Source organism: Dermacentor andersoni, chromosome 11 (assembly GCF_023375885.2).
Source record: "Dermacentor andersoni chromosome 11, qqDerAnde1_hic_scaffold, whole genome shotgun sequence".
In the NCBI taxonomy this organism is placed as follows: Eukaryota; Metazoa; Arthropoda; class Arachnida; order Ixodida; family Ixodidae; genus Dermacentor; species Dermacentor andersoni.
Window position 1 is genome coordinate 118,816,843 of NC_092824.1, and position 21,676 is coordinate 118,838,518.

Below are 21,676 nucleotides of genomic sequence, written 5' to 3' on the forward strand. Positions count from 1 at the left end.
GATGTGCCCTCCTACACTTGGACATCTTCCTCTACCTCCTTCCTCGTCGTCGTCCTCCGCCTCCCCCGCTTGGCTCGTTGCAGGACAAGCGCCGTGGCTCCTCAAACCAGCGCAGTCGCTAGCTCCCTCCAAAGGTGGGTACATGCATGCGCTCCGCTAATCACGTGTTTTTTCTCTCTCTCTCTTTCTCTCGGCATGCCCGCACCAGTGTATATGCACTCTGTACTAACCCACTCTTCATTCGATCTTCTTGTGTGTCCTCATTCCGTATGCGTCTCATGGATATACGCAAAATTGCCTAAAAGTGTTTTTATTAAATGCCTAATTATTTTATGCCTACCCAACGAGGAAACCCGTCAGTCCATAACGTTAGACGATCGCTTCCGAGATAGGGCCCGCAACAGCGAGTGAATGAACCTTCGTGCTGCGTGTCGCTTCAACGCGAACTAATCCGCGAGAACACAACGCACAGGAACCTATAAGCACTCAGCGCACTCTGCCCCCTCGCAGATCGCTTTCAATATAGGGCCCGCGCGACTCGCTGGGAGGTGAACTAAGCGGCGAGAACGCAACGCATACGAAGCTATCAGCACTAGGCGCACTCACTCCCCATCGGAAATTGCTTTGCGGCGTTCTACTCCGGTGGCTGCAGCGTGTGGCGCGGCCACGCTGCCGAACGGGCCCAATCTTGAAATCCATCTGCGACGGGAACAGAGTGCGCCGAGTGCTGATAGGTTCAAGTGGGCGTTGTTTCCGCCGCTTAGTTCGCGTTGAAGCGAGATGTAGCACGAAGGTCAATTTGCTCGCTGCTGATGCCGCGCTTCCTCACTCCAGCGTTTTGACACGAGTTTCCATGGTCATCGAGTAAGATGTGTTCATGTTTGCTTGAACATGCTTGACACCTTGCTTGTTATTTAGTAAGCGAATGTTTACAAGTTCATATGGCCGATAAAACCATTATCCTTACTTCGTATAGCTGCCTACTAATTTGCTATCGCAATCGATGCTTTGCCTCTCGGGCAAAACTGCGACTTGTTTTAAGAAAGACAATGTTATGCTTTCTCAAACGTGATTTTCTTAGTTCACTATCACACCTGTAAGGGCGGGCAATTGTAGCGTAATAAACAAAGATCAAATGACGTGCCTTTATATACATGGACAATGTATGTAACAAAAATAAATTCATTCATTCATTCAATCGGCTGGCCGATAGACTTGCAGCCACACAACCGATTGATTGGCTGATGGGTCGGCTACAGACAGACAGACAGACAGACAGACAGACAGACAGACAGACAGACAGACAGACAGACAGACAGACAGACAGACAGACAGACAGACAGACAGACAGACAGACAGACAGACAGACAGACAGACAGACAGACAGACAGACAGACAGACAGACAGACAGACAGACAGACAGACAGACAGACAGACAGACAGACAGACAGACAGACAGACAGACAGACAGACAGACAGACAGACAGACAGACAGACAGACAGACAGACAGACAGACAGACAGACAGACAGACAGACAGACAGACAGACAGACAGACAGACAGACAGACAGACAGACAGACAGACAGACAGACAGACAGACAGACAGACAGACAGACAGACAGACAGACAGACAGACAGACAGACAGACAGACAGACAGACAGACAGACAGACAGACAGACAGACAGACAGACAGACAGACAGACAGACAGACAGACAGACAGACAGACAGACAGACAGACAGACAGACAGACAGACAGACAGACAGACAGACAGACAGACAGACAGACAGACAGACAGACAGACAGACAGACAGACAGACAGACAGACAGACAGACAGACAGACAGACAGACAGACAGACAGACAGACAGACAGACAGACAGACAGACAGACAGACAGACAGACAGACAGACAGACAGACAGACAGACAGACAGACAGACAGACAGACAGACAGACAGACAGACAGACAGACAGACAGACAGACAGACAGACAGACAGACAGACAGACAGACAGACAGACAGACAGACAGACAGACAGACAGACAGACAGACAGACAGACAGACAGACAGACAGACAGACAGACAGACAGACAGACAGACAGACAGACAGACAGACAGACAGACAGACAGACAGACAGACAGACAGACAGACAGACAGACAGACAGACAGACAGACAGACAGACAGACAGACAGACAGACAGACAGACAGACAGACAGACAGACAGACAGACAGACAGACAGACAGACAGACAGACAGACAGACAGACAGACAGACAGACAGACAGACAGACAGACAGACAGACAGACAGACAGACAGACAGACAGACAGACAGACAGACAGACAGACAGACAGACAGACAGACAGACAGACAGCATCTTGAATAATCCATTTTGATTATTTCTGTGAATGACTGGCTTTTATTTATTTATTTATTTATTTATTTATTTATTTATTTATTTATTTATTTTGAGGGTGGTCTGTTTGAGGGCCCCTTTTACCTTCCGCTCAGTAATTCGTTCCCTAATGGGTTTTCTCTCCTCTGTGAGAGGGAGAACGACACTTTCACGAAACTGGGCGCATAAAGTCAATGAAGGCCTCGCTGATTCGCTCTTACAAGACGTTCCAATTCGAAAGATCTAAATTTGAGTCTGCGCAGCTCTTAACGTTTCGTCTGTTAAGCTTGCAGGACGACTCCCGGTTGGACATCTTTTCTTCTGATCTGCATGGCTCTCTCGAATAGATTGCTCGTCTTAATCGCCGAAACGGCGTTAATTAGAATGGAATTTCCCTCTGTTCGTTTTTTTTTCTTTTTTGGCGTGCACGTAGCCCAATGACAAGCGCAGGTTACTAGCGTCTACTGCAAGCGTTGGCCCTGAACTTTTACAGAACTGTATTTGGCTGTAATGTCTTTATCATCGTTCCTGTCGGAATCGAATATTCGAAGGCAAGCTAAAATGTGCTAGAATTTTCATTTCTACGGTAATCATCTGGGGACCGTACGTTCGCATCGCGGTAACCTTTGCAGATCCGCATATCATCGTATTTAAACGCACTCGCCGCACAGTTACATTTTAATAGTAACAACTGCCATATCGCCTTTGATAACGTTCCGGTTTTCTTTAGTCGGGCGTGGGCTAACATGTATTGAACTAAAACTTACAGGAACAGTTGTAAAATGTAACCCTCTGGAGCATAGTGTCATGGTGTACAGCCTCCCGCATTTTTAGCTATATCATGCGAGAACACTATAATATTCTCTTGCGTCGTCCTGAAGGGAACATCGTATTAGTCGACCCTTGCACAGGAGAGCGCTTAGTGCGCTTGAAACTACATCTGCCGGTCTCACCGGCAGAAGTATCGCCATTCTGAGGCCCTAAATCGACGCGTAGTGGACGCTCGCGTGATATAGCTAAATATGCGGGAGGCTGTGCACGTACGTCCACATGTATCTTTCGATGTGGTGAAAAGTAGAGAAAGGATAAAAACCGGCGTCGTGACATCTCTATATATTCTCATTCAGCTATCTATCTATAGATAGGTAAATGTAGCTCGCTAGCTATGCCAAACCTCCGTCTTCCTGTCTGTACCTGTCAGCATTCTATCAGTACGCACATATCTATGCGTTTTTCCTTTATCTATTTATTTAGTCCCCACAACCATTTCTCAGTGTTTCTCTCTCTGACGCTATTCGTTTTTTGCCATTCCTTCATTTCTTCTTGTTGCAACGTTAGAAAAGCGTGCAGGCCGTACCATTCATCCTCCGGACACTTCATTGCGAAGAGAAAAGCCGGCCTTTTGTAAGGAATCGCGAAAACAGGCCCGCTCAGCTTCTTTCTTTCTTTCTTTCTTTCTTTCTTTCTTTCTTTCTTTCCTTCCTTCCTTCCTTCCTTCCTTCCTTCCTTCCTTCCTTCTTCCGTTTATTCTTCCTCTCGGGCCCCGGCCTTTATTGCGCGTGGCTCTTGGCAGCGAGAAGCTCGTTTCTGGCCGGTGGCTGTACCCGCCTCACGTCTTTATTGTACCGTGACCATTTCGGACCGCTTCGTGGCGAGCCGTGTAGAGAAGGGGTCGCGGAGGCAATCGTCGATGTGACTGCGCTAGGTACAAGAGTACGAACAAAAAAAACTTATTTTAAAGAAAATGACTCGGGTCTTGTCTTTTTCTTTTTCCTTTTCTAAGGTGCCACTAAGTCTTTTCTAAGTCCTTTTTCTAAAGTGCCACTGCATTGGCTCTCTCTCTCTCTCTGGAAGATAACCTTTTTGAGATGCTCATTTTCTATCGTGGTTTCATCCATTCTCAGGGAGAAGTTAATTTCACTTTTCCCTCCAGTTGCGTCGTGATTTAGGAGAGCAGGGATCAGCGACGACCTAATTTGGGTTAGAAATTCAACGTCCGCTGACGTTTCAAAGATTTTCACGATCCGATAAATAAATTAGAAAACTCTAAAAACGCAAGCATTCATTTAGTTTAAGGCTAGGGGATTCATAGACTGCTCTTGATGCCAAGACAGTGCTGGTAGTTGCCCTAAGCTCGTAAAATGCTCTCAAAGGCGAATTTTTATGATATCGCAACAATAGAAGTTATAGTACCTGCCTACTAGAGTGAATATATAAATTTAGCACTTATGCATATTTCGTTTATTCGTACACTCCGTGCATCACAGTAGAGGCCCGAGTAGCTGGCGGTGCTGAAAGAAAAAAATAAAGGAGAGGGACAGAGGTGGATGAAGTAAAGGATGATGGAAATTTGCATATGTATTCGTGCGCCCTACGCGATCGAAAACGTGTTTATAGAGCTTAGCTAACGTTTGCTCTTTTGCTTTTATTGCAAATTGCATGGAAAGTCACGTTTGCGTAGCTGTACTTTATTCGAAGATTATCGTCGTGTTAGCACGAATAGCCGCGGAGTAAATGTCGAAATTTCGAAGATCTCGTGAATTTTAAAGAGGCCTTAAAGGAAGCGCGCACACACACACACACACACACACACACACACACACACACACACACACACACACACACACACACACACGCACACGCACACGCACACACACACACACACACACTCTCTCTCTCTCTCTCTCTCTCTCTCTCTCTCTTCGTTTCTATAGGTGTTGTAAATTAACGTTAATGAAAACTAAATGAACGCTGAACGGTTTCTTTCGCTACTTCTCTTTAATTTAACGTCTAAGCAGGCGGTCGCATAGCACAAAACGTCCTTTCTTTTTCTTTCGCGAACTCAATTTCTCGTGATCTAATCCAAGTCTCAAATTGTAAAGCAGTAATTTTGCCACATTTCACCACAGGATTTCAATATTCAACGGAGATTTCGAGAAGCAACACGATTTGTCCGTAGGTCAAAATCTTGTACCGTATTTTCGGGTCATTTGCGAAAATCTCTGAAATTAGTTCCTCGCGAGAAAATTGAGTCGTTTGCAGCGGTGTACATGCGCCAACCGTCCAAACCACTTGAGCGTTCGCAAGCTCCCTGGTTTAATAAAACAGATGGCAACGCGCTCAGCGCGATTGCGGCCTCTCGGACAGCCATAGGTGAGCAGCGGGGCAAATGGCATGCGGGGGCGGAAGGAGCAAAAATGGCGTGCACCATTTCTTCCACTATTTTCTGTCGAGCGCCCCTAACGCCAGTTTCAAAGGGGCAAACGAGTGACGCATCACGCATAAGGATAAAGAAGGCCTGGCCACCAAGTATGCCGCTAAATTTGCTCAGAGCGCGCCAAAGCGATTGCTGGCTTTGATGGCCTCCCCTTCACGATCCAGTTTCCCGGTACTCATTTCCTTCTTCCCCTCATATTCCAAATGACGTCATTTATAGCGAGAACGAGGTTGGAGGGTGCTTGTGTGTTCGTGTGTGTACACAGCGCGTCATTTCAGATGCAGCAGCTCCGCCGCTGCCACGAAGATGCAACCTATCCTCGTTGCGCTCCCATCTAACCGCATTACGCTTTGTACTTTGCGGTTTTCTTTTCCTATTCGTTGTAGCACTATGTAGAGCACCGAACAACTTCTTGCTTGGCTGCTAGGTGCTCATACCATCTGACCTGAATCGATCGCCTCATATTTGCTTCTTTAAATCTTTATCGCGGTGTTCATAGCACCGTAAGCGACATTGTGGTCGGAGATGATAGGAGAAGACATTTAAACAGTGACGTAACCCGGATAATATTTAAAGAAAGTTTGTTTGTTTGTTTGTTTGTTTGTTTGTTTGTTTGTTTGTTTGTTTGTTTGTTTGTTTGTTTGTTTTCAGAACACCGCCTACGCCCGACACATGCACGCACATGACGCGACTGAGGATTTATGGAAGCGTTGAGGCCCTCCATATTTTTGCCCCTGATGATTTCCTAATTTAATTTTTTTGTGAATGCTGTGACATAGTTTCCGCAGTCTTCTCAGGTTGGATATATTGTTTGCAGTACAACATACAAAAGAGGAATATAGCAAGACATATAGACAGACCTGAAAATTTGGCGACATGAACTGCACCATGAGAAAGACGTTGATTCATGTGTAACTCAAATATTGGCAGTGAATCTTGTGGTACAACATCATCAGTATGATTGCTTCACTCGTGTTGCTTGAACACACAAGATTACGCATCGCGCATGCTGATGTCGAAAACATTGAAATTGCCAGAGAACATAACAATTGACTATTTTACGACGCAGCAGTGAGAATTCATTAATTGTGGCTTGCTGTGAATGGAAACTGCACAGGCGAAGTACAAATAAATATTTGTAAACATCGCGGGATCGAATCCTGGCCACGGCGGCCGAATTTCTATTGGGCCGAAATGCGAAAACAACCGTGTAATGATTTAGGTGCACGTTAAACAACAACCCCAGGTGGTCAAAATTATTCCGGAGACCCCCCCTTACAGCCTGCCTCATAATCAGATCGTGGTTTTAGGACATAAAACTCCATAATTTTTTATTTCTATACAAGCACAACGTTCCCAAAGAGCTCAGTGCAGTCTGCACAGGCATAGGCAAAAAAAGAAAAGAAGGTGCTAAGGAGAGACTTCACAGCCACAACGTTGAATTTCTCAAATTTTACTAATGATCTCGCTGCAGAGGGCCCTGAATAAGCCAAAGCTTGTAATGTCTCGAATATTATCTGCACGAAGGATAAGTATGCTACGAAAAACTACTAATGCGTAGAACTTTCAGTCCTTCCAGGATGTCTCCTACCAAGCACATTTCCTTTTTTTCCTTCTTCCCCCAAGCGCACAATGTCAGCTAATCCTTGGTGAATCAGTTTTACTACCTTCACTGCCACTGCTACTACGGCGGCTACTGAGTACTGATTGTCAAGCCGCTGTCTAGAGTGCAAATTTCAGGCCTCTTTGATCAATGCTACTCCCACAGAGTCCTGGAAAAACAGCAGGCAAAGCACATAAAGGACAAGTCTGCTCGTAGCCCGAGAGTCCGGGCCTTTACTTTATAAAGAAGTGTTTTTAAAATAAAAATAACATTAAGCCTCGATGGCCCGCGAACTAGACCTGCATTCAGCCAACTTATTCCGCTTTCTTCCCTTTTTCCCCAGCGCAGGATAGCTGGCTAGAGGAGGTTCCTCAAGCCGACCACCCTGCCTTTCTTATCATTAAACGCTTTTCATTAAACGCTCTGAAAAAAAAATGAAAAAAAGCGCGTGTAAAACATTGTATCAGCTCTAAGCACCCACCCGACCTCACATTGTCCTCGTTTTTCCGTTCCACATTCGCTTGTTCGTTAATTCCATCTGTGCCTCATTAGGACTGAGTGAATCAGAACAACTTCGCCCGTTCCGTCTAGAGTCGTGACTGACAACCAGAAGATACCAACATTCGTTGGTTAAGCGCTAGATTGAACAGGGCTTCCGAAGAAAATGAAGAGCAGACTGTCGCTCCCACGCGTTTCGCAACCTTGCGGAGTGCTGTGCGGCGCATCTTTCAAGGATAGCCAGAAACTCCTGGCGCTCCTTTCCGTACCTCGTTTATCTCTAACTGCTTTTGCTGCTATACTTTATACAGCGACAGGTCATTACGTTAAGTCCCTTCCTTCCGTATATCTCTGTGACTTTGTGAAGGGTCCAACCCGGCAGTAACAATATTACTTCTTTCACGCGGAGTTGCTCTCGCGTGGCGACTAACTTTGACCTTTGACCAGTAGCTCTCAGACGGACGCTGGTTATGCGAGGGAACAAAAGAAAAAGCAATTGCAAAGTGACACGTGCGAAAACAAGGCGCCCTCTCGAGCCCCGTTTTATTGCCCGAGAGATACACGCAGCGTTTTGGGTACCCTAGTCGCGTCGGCTTATCGAGGGCCCGAATCCTTCAGCGATTGGCACTTAAAAACGATTAGTTATTAGCCGGCGTTACAGTCCAATCGGGATAGTCATAAAAAGCAAAACATACGGAGATCCTACGAGCTGTAGGAATCAAAGCGTTCTGTAGGTCCTGCAAAACGCTTCCTGCATTGTTCGGAATTCTGCAAAACGTTACTCAATCGACCAACGTGTTCGTGTAAAGCGAGCCTCTCAGTTGAAGAAAAAATCGTCCTGGTCTTGGACTCGAACCCGGGACCACCGCCTCTCCGGGGCAGTCGCTCTACCATCTGAGCTAACCAGGCAGTTAGCAGATGGCAGAATGAAGTCGACATAGTCAACAACTCGAAGCAAAGGCAAGAGTTTGACGTAATAGTTCTGCGGAAACCCGCAAGGTGGAGAGAAGTGATTAAGGGAAAATGAGACATTCACCCTGTCGCAGCAATTGCTACATAGAAAACCCATACGTGTTCCTCGAAAGAAAAGCCTCTCAGTTGCAGGACTACCGCCCGGAACCACCGCCTGGAACCAACCCGGGTTGGAGTTCCAGACCAGGGCGAATTTTTCTTCAACTAAGAGGCTTTTCCTTCGAGGAACCCGTATGGATTTCTTATGTAGGGATTGTTGCGATTGGGTGTATGTCTCATTTTCCCTTGGCGCACAACCTGGCTCGAGAACTGACGGGCAGAGCAGGAGACGCAAATACTAAGAACGGAGAGATACCGGATGACCCAGCTTTAACGAAATTACCAAACACTATAAATTAGGAAGGGCCCATTTCCCCCCAGCAGACTCCTCGCTGATTAGACGGCAAGAGAGGACATGGCGCCTCTTACAGACAGATACATAACCAAACCCGGTGGCCTACCACCGCTACTACCCGGGCCTTTACACGGATAGATGTAGATTCTGTCAAGAAAGGGCGGACCTACAACGTATGGTTTGGGCTTGTTCTCGGACACCCACACAGAATAAAATGCACAAGACTATACAGAACAGTGGGAGACCGCGTTGCTCAGCTGCGCACCGGAAGACCGACCAACTTGAGGTAATCCAGAAGGCCGAGGATACCGCCAGGGCCCAAGCACTCGAGGCCGTCATCTAGGTAGAGAGGCCTAGGTCTCAAATCTGCTGTACTGAAATAAAGTTTATTCCTCCTCCTAACTGATTGTGAAGCACGCCGTGGTGGGAGACTTTGGATTAATTTTGACCACCTGGAGTTCTTTAACGTGCACCCAATCCAAAATACACTAGTGCTTTTGCCTTTCGCCCCCATCGAAATGCGGCCACTGTGGCCGGGATTTGATCCCGCGACCTCGCGCTTAGCAGCGCAACGCCAAAATCGCTAAGCAACCATGGTGCGTGTACCGTGCATTGGGCACGCAGTGAAGAACCCCAGGGAATAAAAATTAATCCAGAGTCTCCCACTACGGCGTGCCTCATAATCACACCATGATTCTGGCATGTGAAACCCCAGTACTTTTTAATTCCTAAAGAAACACCACGTAGGAAGCCCCCAGATAGGACTTCAGAGACAACGAAGGCTACGCCAGACAGCATGTCCGAAGCTAGGCAAAGGCAGGCGACGATGCTCATTCTCCTTGCAAAAGTTCATCACAAAACGCTCGTCACGTCATCTGATACCCGTGACAATGACATCAAATTTAGACTGCTTGTCTGGCTACAAACTGACCAGACCTTCGCGCGATGGCAATGGGCCGATGGGTCAAGAGCAGTCGCTATGTTGGCGAGCGGGTTTCGCCTGATTGACTGACGTCAACCTTATAATTACGAGCGCTGCACAGTATTAAGAAGACACAGCGAAACGCTATGTAAGCAGTGTTTCTTTGGCTTGGCCACTGCGACGTCTCCGCTCAGTCCGTTAGCTCTCTTTTTGGCTTGCAGCGAAGCCGTCCTTTCTAACGAGCTCTCCCATTCATTCGCGAGGAAGCAGCCGCCGCTGACGTGGAAACGAAACCGTGATTTCTTTATTTCTTTCTTTTGATTTCGCGCTTTCGCCAGCATATAGCTGGGGGCTCTTTTGGTTCCGTTGTAGTGCGCTGATGTTCGTGACCCGGCGGCTGCTGCCTGTTTGTAAACAGCACGGCGGTCGCCATGGCGACGCCCTAAGTCACTCCTGTTCGGTATAAGTTCCCGTCTCGTCTCGTCTCGTCTCGCCTCGCCTCTATGCGGCTAGTGACGTTCCGCAAGCAGGCGTAAATTATTTAGACAAAGATGCAGGCTGTGCTGACAAAAAGACGCGCGGCCCGGAGAGTAGCGAGCGCGCAATAATTGCGAACCGTGTCGCAAAGTAGAAGCGAGCTCAGCGGTTGACGACACTGGAGCGCTGATGGGGACGCGTAAGGGACGGACGGAATAATGACGATTGCCCAGCAGTGGCTGAGTGGAACTACCAATTCCGTTCCGACATAACGCTGTTCGTAGTTCGCAGGAGTGCTTTCGCACCTTGCGGTACAGTGTCGCGAATGCGATGTGCTAGTCACTGTTGGAAGACAACTCTTTTATAGTTAAAAACTGAGATAGGTTAACTCAACATTTATTCGAGGCGTCTTGTCACTCAATAGCCGCAGGCAAACGAACATAAAACCGGCTATATCGAGACATAGTTAAGTGACTGAAACTACTGGTTTCCTAATAAACAGGAACGCACATACAACGAAGGTCCACATAAACATGCTAATCCTGCAAGAAAAAGAAATACGCCAATGTAAACAATGCTAGCCACAAGGTGCCAGTTAGCCGCGCCGCGAAAGGGCCCACCACTTCCACGAAGGAAGCAGAAAAGACTCTATCTTTAGAGGAATGGCCTACGCTACCGAGCCGCTCCCTTGCGAAAGAACCTCAGAAGGTCGGGGCCCCACCTGATCCTTCTCCGGCCATGGATGATTCACCCAAAACAGACCGTCAAGTCATCTCGGTGCTACGTTCTCTCATGGAGGCCATTCGAGCGCTTTTAGTGGACATGAGGACACCATCTGCTCGAAGCGCACTTAAAGTGTTGGACGCCTTAAGCCCAGTGCTTGCATCCCTCAACTAGAAAGATGGCTACTCATACCCCATCCTTCCGGAAAGAAGTCAAAGCAGCGTCCGTCATCCAGTGGAACGCCAGAGGGCTAAAATCACGAATTTCAGATTTTCGTCAGTTTGTCTACACCAATGGGTTTCCACTCATCGTCATTTGTGAGCCCAACTTGTCGAAACCAATAAGACTGTCAGGATACGAGTTTATCATGTCATCAACAAACGGTGCATGCAGCAAAATCGTCGTTTTTGTTCGTCGTGAACTCACCTATGTTTTGCAACCAATTGCGCCCCACGACGACAATCAATATATATGCATCACAGTTAAAAAGAACAAACTCTTGTTTACTCTCATAGGCGTGTATATATCGCCTTCCAGCAATTTCGATACCAAAAGATTTGAGGATATCTTGAGTGTTTGTCCCGCCCCATGGGTCATCATAGGAGATTTCAATGCGCACCATCCAGCATGGGGAAGTACAAGGACAAATGCAAGAGGACGAAGATTGGCAAGTATCGCCCACAACTATGGCCTTACTCTCCTGAACGATGGTAGCCCCACCTTTCTTCGAGGCGTGACATACGGCAGCTGCCTCGACCTTGCTTTCGTCTCCAACTCTCTCGCCAGATGTGTGAAGTGGTTTCCAGACATTGAGACACATGGGAGTGACCACATTCCCACCTATCTGAACATCAAAGGCTTGTCGTCTACATCAGGCTCACGGAATACCATTCGGACGATTCAATGGGCCAACTTCAAATCTGAGATGGAAGATGCCTGCCGCGAGGGCCTACCCTCTGGGTTAGAGCAAACGATTAAAATGACGATGCAAAACGCCACTCGCATGATGACGATCTCTTCCACGCGAAATGACTTCGACATAGAATTAGAGCGACTTCGAGCGCTTCGTCGCCGGGCGGAACGTCGATATCGACGTACAAAATCAATCCATGACCTTAGGGCAGCCAGGAGGATGCAAAAGAAGATTCAGCGTCGTATGGATAGATTAGCGTCGGAACGGTGGGCAACGTTTTGCCAGACACTCGACCCTCGCAAGCCACTGTCTCACATTTGGAAAACGGTGCAAGGTCTGCGTTGCCTTCCGGAACGGCGTTTTCCATTCAAGGCGCTAGCGCTTTTCCAAGGGCGGCAAGACATCGATGTCGCAGAAGACTTTTGTGCGCGGATCGCAGACCAAGCGACTCGTCCAGATCCTCCAGCCCGAGCTGACGTCCCCCATTCCCGTGATTGCCGCATGGACCTTCCTTTTACAATGGAGGAGCTCGAAGCGGCACTAGCTCTCTGCAGGCGCTCATCATCTCCGGGTCCAGATGGTATATCATACCGGGCCTTGTGCTATCTCGGAGAGTCCGCACGGATAGAATTGTTGAGCCTTTACAACTCCTCATGGCAGGAGGGAAATGTTCCTGACGAATGGAAAGTAAGCCGCCTGGTGCCACTCTTAAAGCAGGGCAAATCCCCATTAGAACTCACCTCTTACCGCCCAATAGCACTGGCCAGCTGTGTAGGAAAGATAATGGAACGGATGATCCTTGGCCGCCTGGAATGGTACCTTGAATTTTACAAGATTTATCCGCTTTCCATGGCTGGTTTCCGACGTGACCGCTCTTCCATCGACAGTGTAGTTGATCTCGTTTCATATGTCCAGCACGAAAGGTCCCGTAAGCGTTTATCTGCAGCTTTATTCTTAGATGTGAAAGGGGCATATGATAACGTATTACATGAGGCCATTCTCGACGCTCTTGCGACGGTTGGCCTAGGTGGTCGAGTTTTCTTGTGGATTGCAAGTTACCTGTCTGCAAGATCATTCTATGTGTTAACTGACGATGGCCCAACTACGCGACGCTATACCAGCAGGGGCGTTCCTCAAGGCGGTGCTCTCAGCCCGACGCTATTCAACCTCGCTCTTGTTGGACTTGCTGAATGCTTGCCAACTACCATCAAGATTTCAACATACGCTGACGACATCTGTGTCTGGACTTCGGCAGTCACACGTCCTCAGATACGTGCGCGACTTCAAAGAGCGGCCACTTTGACAGCGAACTACTTGTGTAAACAGGGTCTCAGCATTTCACCTGAAAAATGCGCACTAGTCGCATTTACTCGGAAACCGATGACGCCTTATGTCATCTCAATCAATGGGCGGACCATTTCCTATGTCCGAAACCACAGATTCCTTGGCGTCATTATTGACCGAGACCTCTGTTGGAGCCCACACGTGGCCTACATGAAACGGCGCCTGACAGCTACTTCCCAGTTGTTCAAATACTTGACAGGGAAGACGTGGGGGATGTCAGTAGACGCAATGCTTAAACTCTACAGAGCTCTCTTTCTCGGTTTTTTAAGATACAGTCTACCTGTACTGAACAACACCTGCAAGACAAATATTCGTGTTCTGCAGGCAGTACAAGCTCAAGCACTCAGAGTCTGCCTTGGTTTGCCCAGATGTACGTCAACAGAGGCGACTCTTGCGATTGCTCGGGACCATCCAATGCGAACTCACATTACGGTGGAAGCCCTGAGAACGCACATCAGACATTTTGCACGTGCCCCCTATCACCACCTTGCAGCACTACCTTCAGACAGGCACCAATCATCATTCTCTAAAACTATCAACAAGTACAACGACAAACTTCCCTCGGGCTTCACCGCTGCATCTAAACCATCGATACCCCCTTGGTGTCTTATCAGCCCCACAGTACATCTCAGTGTACCAGGAATCGGAAAAAAGTCTGAACTGTCGTCGCCTGTCCTCAAACAACTGTCTCTGCTTCTTCTGCACGAGAGGTACGCGGACAGTGAACACATTTATACTGATGGTTCCACAAACACCCAGTGTTCGTCCGGTGCTGTGGTTGTCCCAGCAAAAGCTATTACCATCAGCTTCAGGACTGACCACCCGACAACGTCGACATCTGCTGAACTAGCTGCTCTTCGCGCTGCACTCCGTTTCGTCAGTCGGGAGCCACCTCGACAATGGTCCATCTTCAGCGACTCAAAGGCAGCCCTACAATCTGTACTATCAGCTCTGCGTCGCGGGCCATTCGAACAGCTCGTATTCGATATTAGATGCCTACTCCATACATCACAGGAGAAAGGACACCACGTGACGTTTCAGTGGCTGCCAAGTCACTGCGGCGTCACTGGAAACGAAGACGCCGATAATGCCGCTCGGGCAGCTCTTGAAGACGCACAAGAAGAGGCCATACCGCTTTCACGATCCGACGCAGCTAGCAGACTTCGAGTGCTTGCACAGGAGATGACGCTCTCTTCATGGTGCACACCAAACAGCCAGACCAACCAGAGCAACCGGCAATACCACCTGCCCTCTTTGATGCATCTCTATATGCCAACTGGACTCCGCCGAAGCGAGGCGACTCTGCTTTATCGCTTATGGTTAGGGGTGGCTTTCACGAAATCTTACTCATTCCGCATTGGAATGGCCGACAACGCTCTCTGCAATGCCTGTCTTTGCGAGGAGACGCTGCAACACATTCTGTGCGACTGTCCTGAATATAATGTTCAGCGACAGTCCCTGGCATCCGTTCTCGCGCACCTTGACACTAGACCATTGTCCCTCGACACGATTTTCACATGCCGCCGACAGAAGACATCGCAGGTGAAGGCGACGAAGGGACTACTTCAGTTTTTGAAAGAGACGGGATTGGACAAGCGGCTCTGACAGTGTTATCACGTACAATGCCAGATTGATGGACTCTACCGGACGATGTTTGTGTGCTGTGATATGTGCTCTCTCTCTCTCTCTCTCCCCCTTCCCCATCTTTCATCGCCCCCATCCCTCTCCCATGTGTAGGGTAGCAAGCCGGTTACGCTAAACTGGTTAACCTCCCTGCCTTTCCTTCTCTACTTTTTCCTTCCTTCCTTCCTTTATGCAACCCCGTTACGTAATAGCTGAGGCATCTCACATTTAAAAAAAAAAAAACTTGGTACCACATGTTTTAACACCATCCATCGTAGCAAACAGTTGAGGAATGGCGTTCCTTGAAAACCCATCTGATTAATCGTCCTGAAATTCTTTCTCTTGACCTGGTATGGGCGCGAACGCTGTGGATTATAGTGGCCATTACTGTATTGCGTTTTGCTTTGTTTCTTCACAGCGGCTTAAGAGTCGTTTTATTGTACAACAAATGTCGGGTTAAAACCTGCGCTTGTCCGGTCTGTTTCTTCTATAGCGTTTTCGATTGTGTTGCACTGCTTAGTCAACCACGGTCTTCCCAGAGCTGCCTCATAAATATTTAAGACCGCAAGCAGCCGCAGATTTCATGGACAATCTCGGAACTTTTGCCTGTGCGCAGTGCGTAGAGTATGTATGACCAGAGGACAAGGAAAGTCTCTGAGACTTTTTATATCCAACGAGAAGTTGTGTGTCTGCCATGTCTCCGTAGTACTACGCGACAGTAAATTCAAGCTGTTAGCCACGTTAAGGTTCAACTGGTCTTGGTTGTTTCTGCCATATTTTATCTATCGGATAAGGTAGCGGGAGTGAGCGCGATGGCCGGGTGGCGCACGTCCACTGTCTTTTGTACGTTTCTCTCGCGCCTTCTTCGCCTCGTCCCTCTTCCTATAAGCGCCTTTCCAAGGACGAAGCAATACCAACTCGCCCAGTTTGCTGTACTATTATCAGTTTATATTATCGAGACGTGCAGATGATTGGATTTATATCCAGTAGCTCAGTCTTGGTCGAAGCCGTATGGCTCGGCCTGTGGCCCGCCATGCAAAAACGGTGTTATCCGATTTCATGATGCGCGCTTCTCCAGTGGGGATTATTTATGGCGCAATGGTCTCGGTCCTGCAGGCTTGACGCGCATCTCTCCTCGCAGAACTCCTTTGGCTTTGGGGCAGACCGGCCTACGTAAGCGGAATCCGAGCGGCGCACGCGTGGCAACTGCTCGCCACACGAGCCCCCTCCGTGCAGCCCTGCGCTCTGCAAGGCTGACCGCATTCAGGAGTTGTTGATTTTGTCTTCTGCAAGACGCTGCCCGCTCGGACTGCGTCACTGAATGGGAGACGACCGGAGGTCTCTTTGCGAAGCAATGGACGTGCGCGTGTCAGCTCCCGTAGACGCGTACGCCAGGCTTGACCTTGCTTCACGACAGGTTCGTTTCTGCGCTATCCGCCGCGCTAGGACTAGTGGCTGTGGCGTTGCGCTGCTGAGCTCGAGGTCATGGGTTCGATGCCGGCCGCGACGGCCGCACATGCTCTCGCGTACATAAATTTAGGTCCACGTTAAAGAAGCCCTGGTGGTCAAAATTAATCCGGAGCCCCCCATTACACCTTGGCTCATAATCAGATCGTGAATTTGGCGAGTGAAACCCCCAGATTTAATCTTAATTTTGAGTTCTGCGTTACCGAGATAGGAAGACGTTTTGAAACAGGTGGAAGTCTGAAGAATGCTTCGTTCAGTGTTTTTTTTTTACTTATAGTACATTTTTGAGACATTGTGACAGCTGTGGAACTCGATCACCTTTTCAAGTTCGTTTTCGTTATCTACTCTTAAGTTAAGGACGGAAACACCTTTTGTTTAACTACCGCGGTTAAGTGCCAAACGCAGCATATTCATGCAAATGTACAAAGTAAAGATATTCTCATATCTGCTATTGTAAAAACGTGCTCTTATCTGCCAAAACACAGCGATAAAGATGCAATATAGATATTAGGGGTTTGAATGTTGATGGAACGTCCAGGATTTTCATCCTATCTGGCGGTATTCGAAACGCGCTCCACGGTCGCTTTTCGTCGTTCACGTTGGCGGAGCCGTTTAGATAAAGCGGGTGTCGATTTTCAAGAAAGCCGTACGCAATATTCTCGGCCTTCATTTTATGTATGTCCGGAAAGCTAGCGCCTATATCGCATTTCGTTTTTCTGAAGGAAAAGTGGTAGCCGTAACCTAACGAGATATGATTATGGTGGTATGAGTTAGCAAACGTGTGTAGCTGATATCCTCATTGATACAAAAGGAAGAAGTTGGGCAGGTCGTGCTATGGCGTAGAACATATAACCGGTTGTTTATTAGATTAAGGGAGTGGGAAACAAAGGAAGAGAAGCGCAGTCTAAAGACAACACGAAATTGGGTGCTGCAATAAGACAAGATTTGAGGGCATAGATTGCAGTCGGCAGACCTACGACAGGAGAAATAGGAGGTGGCTACGGGAGAGGACTTCGTCCGGAAATGAAGATATATTAGGATGATAATATGTTTTTGAGTGACGAGGGTGAAGTTATCGCTAAATAACGGCGCCGAACCGGTGTGCATGCGTTATTTCTGAAGACTCTATACCGTTATTCCTACGGTATCTATCTTCGTGAGAATGAACAAACAGTCTGAAGATGCTATTACACTCTCAGGCCATGCATCAGAGGAAGCGGGGGGGGGGGGGGGGGAGGAGTGTAGAGAAAGGACCCGATAAGAATCACAAAAGTTTTTCTTTTCTTTATATCTTGGACACACTCCGGTAACGCGTGCACCTTTCTTTACGCGATACTGATAGGGAGCAATAATGGCGCCTGTCTATGTTGTCTGCCTACCTGCGGTCTGGCGCAGATATTCTGTCGCCTAGTCGCCGGGGATTTCTTGAGACCTCGTAAACCTCCTTATCGTGTTCACGTGCAGCTTGAAGTGGAAAACTTACGGGCTTCGCGAGAGTCGAAGTGGTACGAACAATGTGGGCCGTACATAGATTGGCAGTACATATCTTTGGAAACACGATATTTGCGAAAAAAAATTATGTGAAACAGTGACACATTTGACGCTTGTAAATTATTAATAATCATTTTGTTCGATTCTAAATTTTTGCAACTGCGATTAACCTGCGTGGCAGAGCAACAGGCGGCTGCTTCTATGGCGAAGCGGGTAGCAGCGAAGAGTTGTCCTAGCACGCAGTACATAATACATAACACAAACACGAAACTAACTGGCAGTAATTGGCATAAGATTAACCTACTTTCACACAGCACACGAATTCACGAGTGCAAGGGTACATACAGTAAGCGGCGCGGTGGCCAAAAGAGAGTTCTGTGCAGGCTAAATGCAATATCTAAAGAATGCATCCTAAAGTCAACCTTGCTTGTGTCATCTGTCTAGAAATATGGAGGTTGTTATGGACGCCGTAATGAAGGGCTCGGAATTCACTTTGACCACCAGGGGGAGCTGTCTTTTGTTGTGCACCCAAAGCGCGTTACACGAATGCTTTCTGCACTCCGCCCCTCTTCAATATGCAGCTGACGATCGAACCTACGACCTCGTGCTCAAAAGCTGCTCAACTTTATTCGCTGAGACTCCGTGGCCGTTGCCAGTGCTGCAGCTTTAGACTGGACAGCAGGAAAGCGTCTGGTAGAACAAGATCAAACGAGTGGCAGACGCTAATCCTCTTATTTGCTTAATTACTCTGATTTTTATAAATACCTTGCGTAGATAAAGGAAGCGGACCGGTAAAATGCACTTCCCACGGAAGTCAACTTAGTTGAAGCATTTATGGAAGCAATAGCGGAAATAAAAGGGGCACCAGTCAAACGCGCTTTTTCGAAGCTCGCTTAGCTGAGGCATTTAAAAGTGCGCTCACTTTTCGAGCAGTTAGATACACGAGGTCTTGGAAGCGTATGACACCTGGCTAGCTTCACGATTCTCGAAGAAATTTGAAGGGAAAAAGAAGAACAAAGGTCAAAGGGCATCACAACAGCCGCCTGATATCGAGCTGGCGAAGCGCTTGTAAACATGATTGAGCCTTCACGAGGAGTGACGTGAAAAATAATGAGACGTTGTAAGCTGGCCTTATCTCGATACGTCAACAAGAAAAAAAAGAAACACATACAAAAGAACCTTACCCGAGTCGACGCCAAGCGAAGAGAGATGTGCGCTCTAAATGAAGTGCCGGTGTTTGCCCTTGGTCGTTCGCTGGCTTCTCTCGAGACCGGCGGCGCCGGTGTTCTGTCCTGCGTGCGCTCTATCGGAATTCGTCGGCGCGCGAGGTCAGGTGGGTCCGTTATCTCTCACGTGCGAGATTACGGAAGAGAAAGCGTTCCCGTCAGCCGGTAGGGGTCACCGAGTCGCACGAGGCACGAAAAAGCAAGAAAAATCAAAATAAAACACTCGTGCCCGTCGTAAATGCGAGATAAGTGAGTGTGTCGCGACGTTTGCCAATTACTACTCGCTTGCGCGGACGTTTTAAGCGCGTTTCTTTACGTATCGCGTGTCTTTTCTTTTTCCCTCCCGATTGCTGTCCTCGATACAGGGCCACGTGTGTCGCTTTATCTTGCGCATTCAAAAATAAAACTAAAAAGAAGCTGAAGACAAACAGTCGAGGCAGCAAAGGATGCCTTAAGCTGCGCTGTAAACATAACTATTCGACACTCCGTGGCTTGCCATATATGAGCACAACGTCGCCTTGAATAGGCACGACTATGCCCTGTGCATTCCATAATTTACTGTGGAACAAACGTATGGTGGAAAACTACGTGTCAGATTGGGAGTTCTACACTGGGAAGTGTTGCGCATACATTGCGTAGCTCACATCGCATTTTAGAAAGCTGGGTACGGCGTGGCGATGACAGCCGTTGCGTTTTCTTGAGAGAAGGAGTGGGTCCGAAATGCGGGAATGCACACGTTCCGGTGTGGGTACACTAAGTAGCGACAGACGTCATGTTAAACGCCATATCAGGCCATATGGAGATCAAATTTTGTTCAGCACTACCCTCCTTGAGCTTTGATCCTTCATTCGAAAACGTGATGCTACCGGTCGATACTACCAGTCCCAGGTTCGATTCCATGCCGCGGAGGCCGTATTACGATGCGAGTGAACACGGAAACGTTCGTGTACTAAAGCTTAGGTGCATGTCAAAGAACGTCAGATTGTCGAATTTTATACGCAGGCCCCCCGCCGCTACGGTGTCCCTCATTGCTGGTCTGTTAAATTGCGGCACTGAATACCATTGTTTGATTTCTTTAACGTTATGCTGGCGCACTCCTCATACAGGGCCGCGCACGAGATCGTCGCTACCATGCGATTTTCCGTGGGCTTTCCATTTATAGACGCATTCATTTGAAGAACACATTTTAAACAATAACATCCGCGGTGTCATTGCGATACCCTGGACTGCTAGGAGATCTTTCTGTCGGCGGTCAATTACAGTTTCTTGTCTTCACGTTCACCAGGCGAGAGCTAATGTGATGAAAAGCAGGCGAAAAAAGAGGGCGCACATTTCCATTTCTTGTGCGCAGGGCCCTTCTATGTGTGGCCGTATTCACCTTTCCAATGATCGCCAGCGCTCGCCCTCTGCATCTCGTCTATACACGTCTTCGTCCTTTCGCGCTGCAACAGAAGTATGTTGCCGTACCACCTCGCCCTACTATTGATCCTATTGGAAATTGCAAAAAAAAAGAAAGAAAGAAGAAAGGACGGGGGGGGGGGGGGGGGGGCGGTCCTAGCATTTTGCGTCCAGATGCGGACCAGCGTGCAAAAACCTGTTTTCTGAGCGTTGTTCGACGGAAATTTCGCTGCCTATAACAATGGCGTCGTCGTCACCGTCGTGCGTGGAGCTTCGCGTCGTGGCGCACGTGAATGTCGCCGCCTCAACGTTGACCTTTTCCAACGTTCAACAACAAGTACAGTGAACGGTATAATGAAAAAAAAAACGCAATCCGGAAGAAATAGTTGACTTTCTCATTCTGGTTTCCTTCGTGTGGCTACACGAACACGCCTTGCGACTTAAAATACAGTGCCGTCTACGTAGGACCACCATAACAAACGATTACAAGGAGTATAGCGAGGGTTGGCTTGTCACAATCGCTCTGCATTGCGGCTTTAATCATTTAACGTGGTTTCGTGTAATTCCGAAAAAGAGAAATACTGCTTGATTTTTTTACTTCTGTGAATTGCGCTCAGTGCGGTGCGCCCTATTTCTAGCACATACTTGGGGCCACGTTTTCGGAAATATGGCAGAGATCGGTTGCTTCCTAACGCACGCTTACGTTCAGTAACTTGCGTTTGTTCCTCTTCCTTTCCTTCTTTCTTCCTTCCTTCCTTCCTTTCTTTCTTTCTTTCTTTCTTTCTTTTCGTACATTTACGCAATTTTTCTCTGTGCTTGCAAGTATAAATGCTATTGTTTGTTGGTGCTTACGAGTCCTTTACCTTTTTTGATACCATGCTTTGCACATATTCCTATGTTTTCGATTAGCGAAAGATGGAGTCCCCACAGAATTAGCCTTACTTTACCGATGATGAAAGCCAGCACTGCCAGCTAGATCTCTGCAGCCGTGTTCATCCCGTTTGACTGCGAC

The 21,676-nt window shown here is 47.9% G+C and overlaps 1 protein-coding gene across 6 annotated transcripts in view; it reads left to right on the top strand.

Annotated features, from left to right (window-relative positions):
- The window catches only part of dnc (phosphodiesterase dunce), a 683,519-nt gene that overhangs the window by 508,825 nt on the left and 153,018 nt on the right, over positions 1-21,676 (top strand). For 5 of the 6 annotated variants that reach the window (XM_055075485.2, XM_050186081.3, XM_055075486.2 and 2 more), the window contains one exon: positions 84-134. The exons of the other annotated variant lie outside the window; for it this stretch is intronic. In XM_055075485.2, coding sequence (XP_054931460.1) covers positions 84-134 — 51 coding nt within the window. The remainder of the gene's footprint in view (positions 1-83; positions 135-21,676) is intronic. 6 annotated transcript variants of the gene reach the window in all.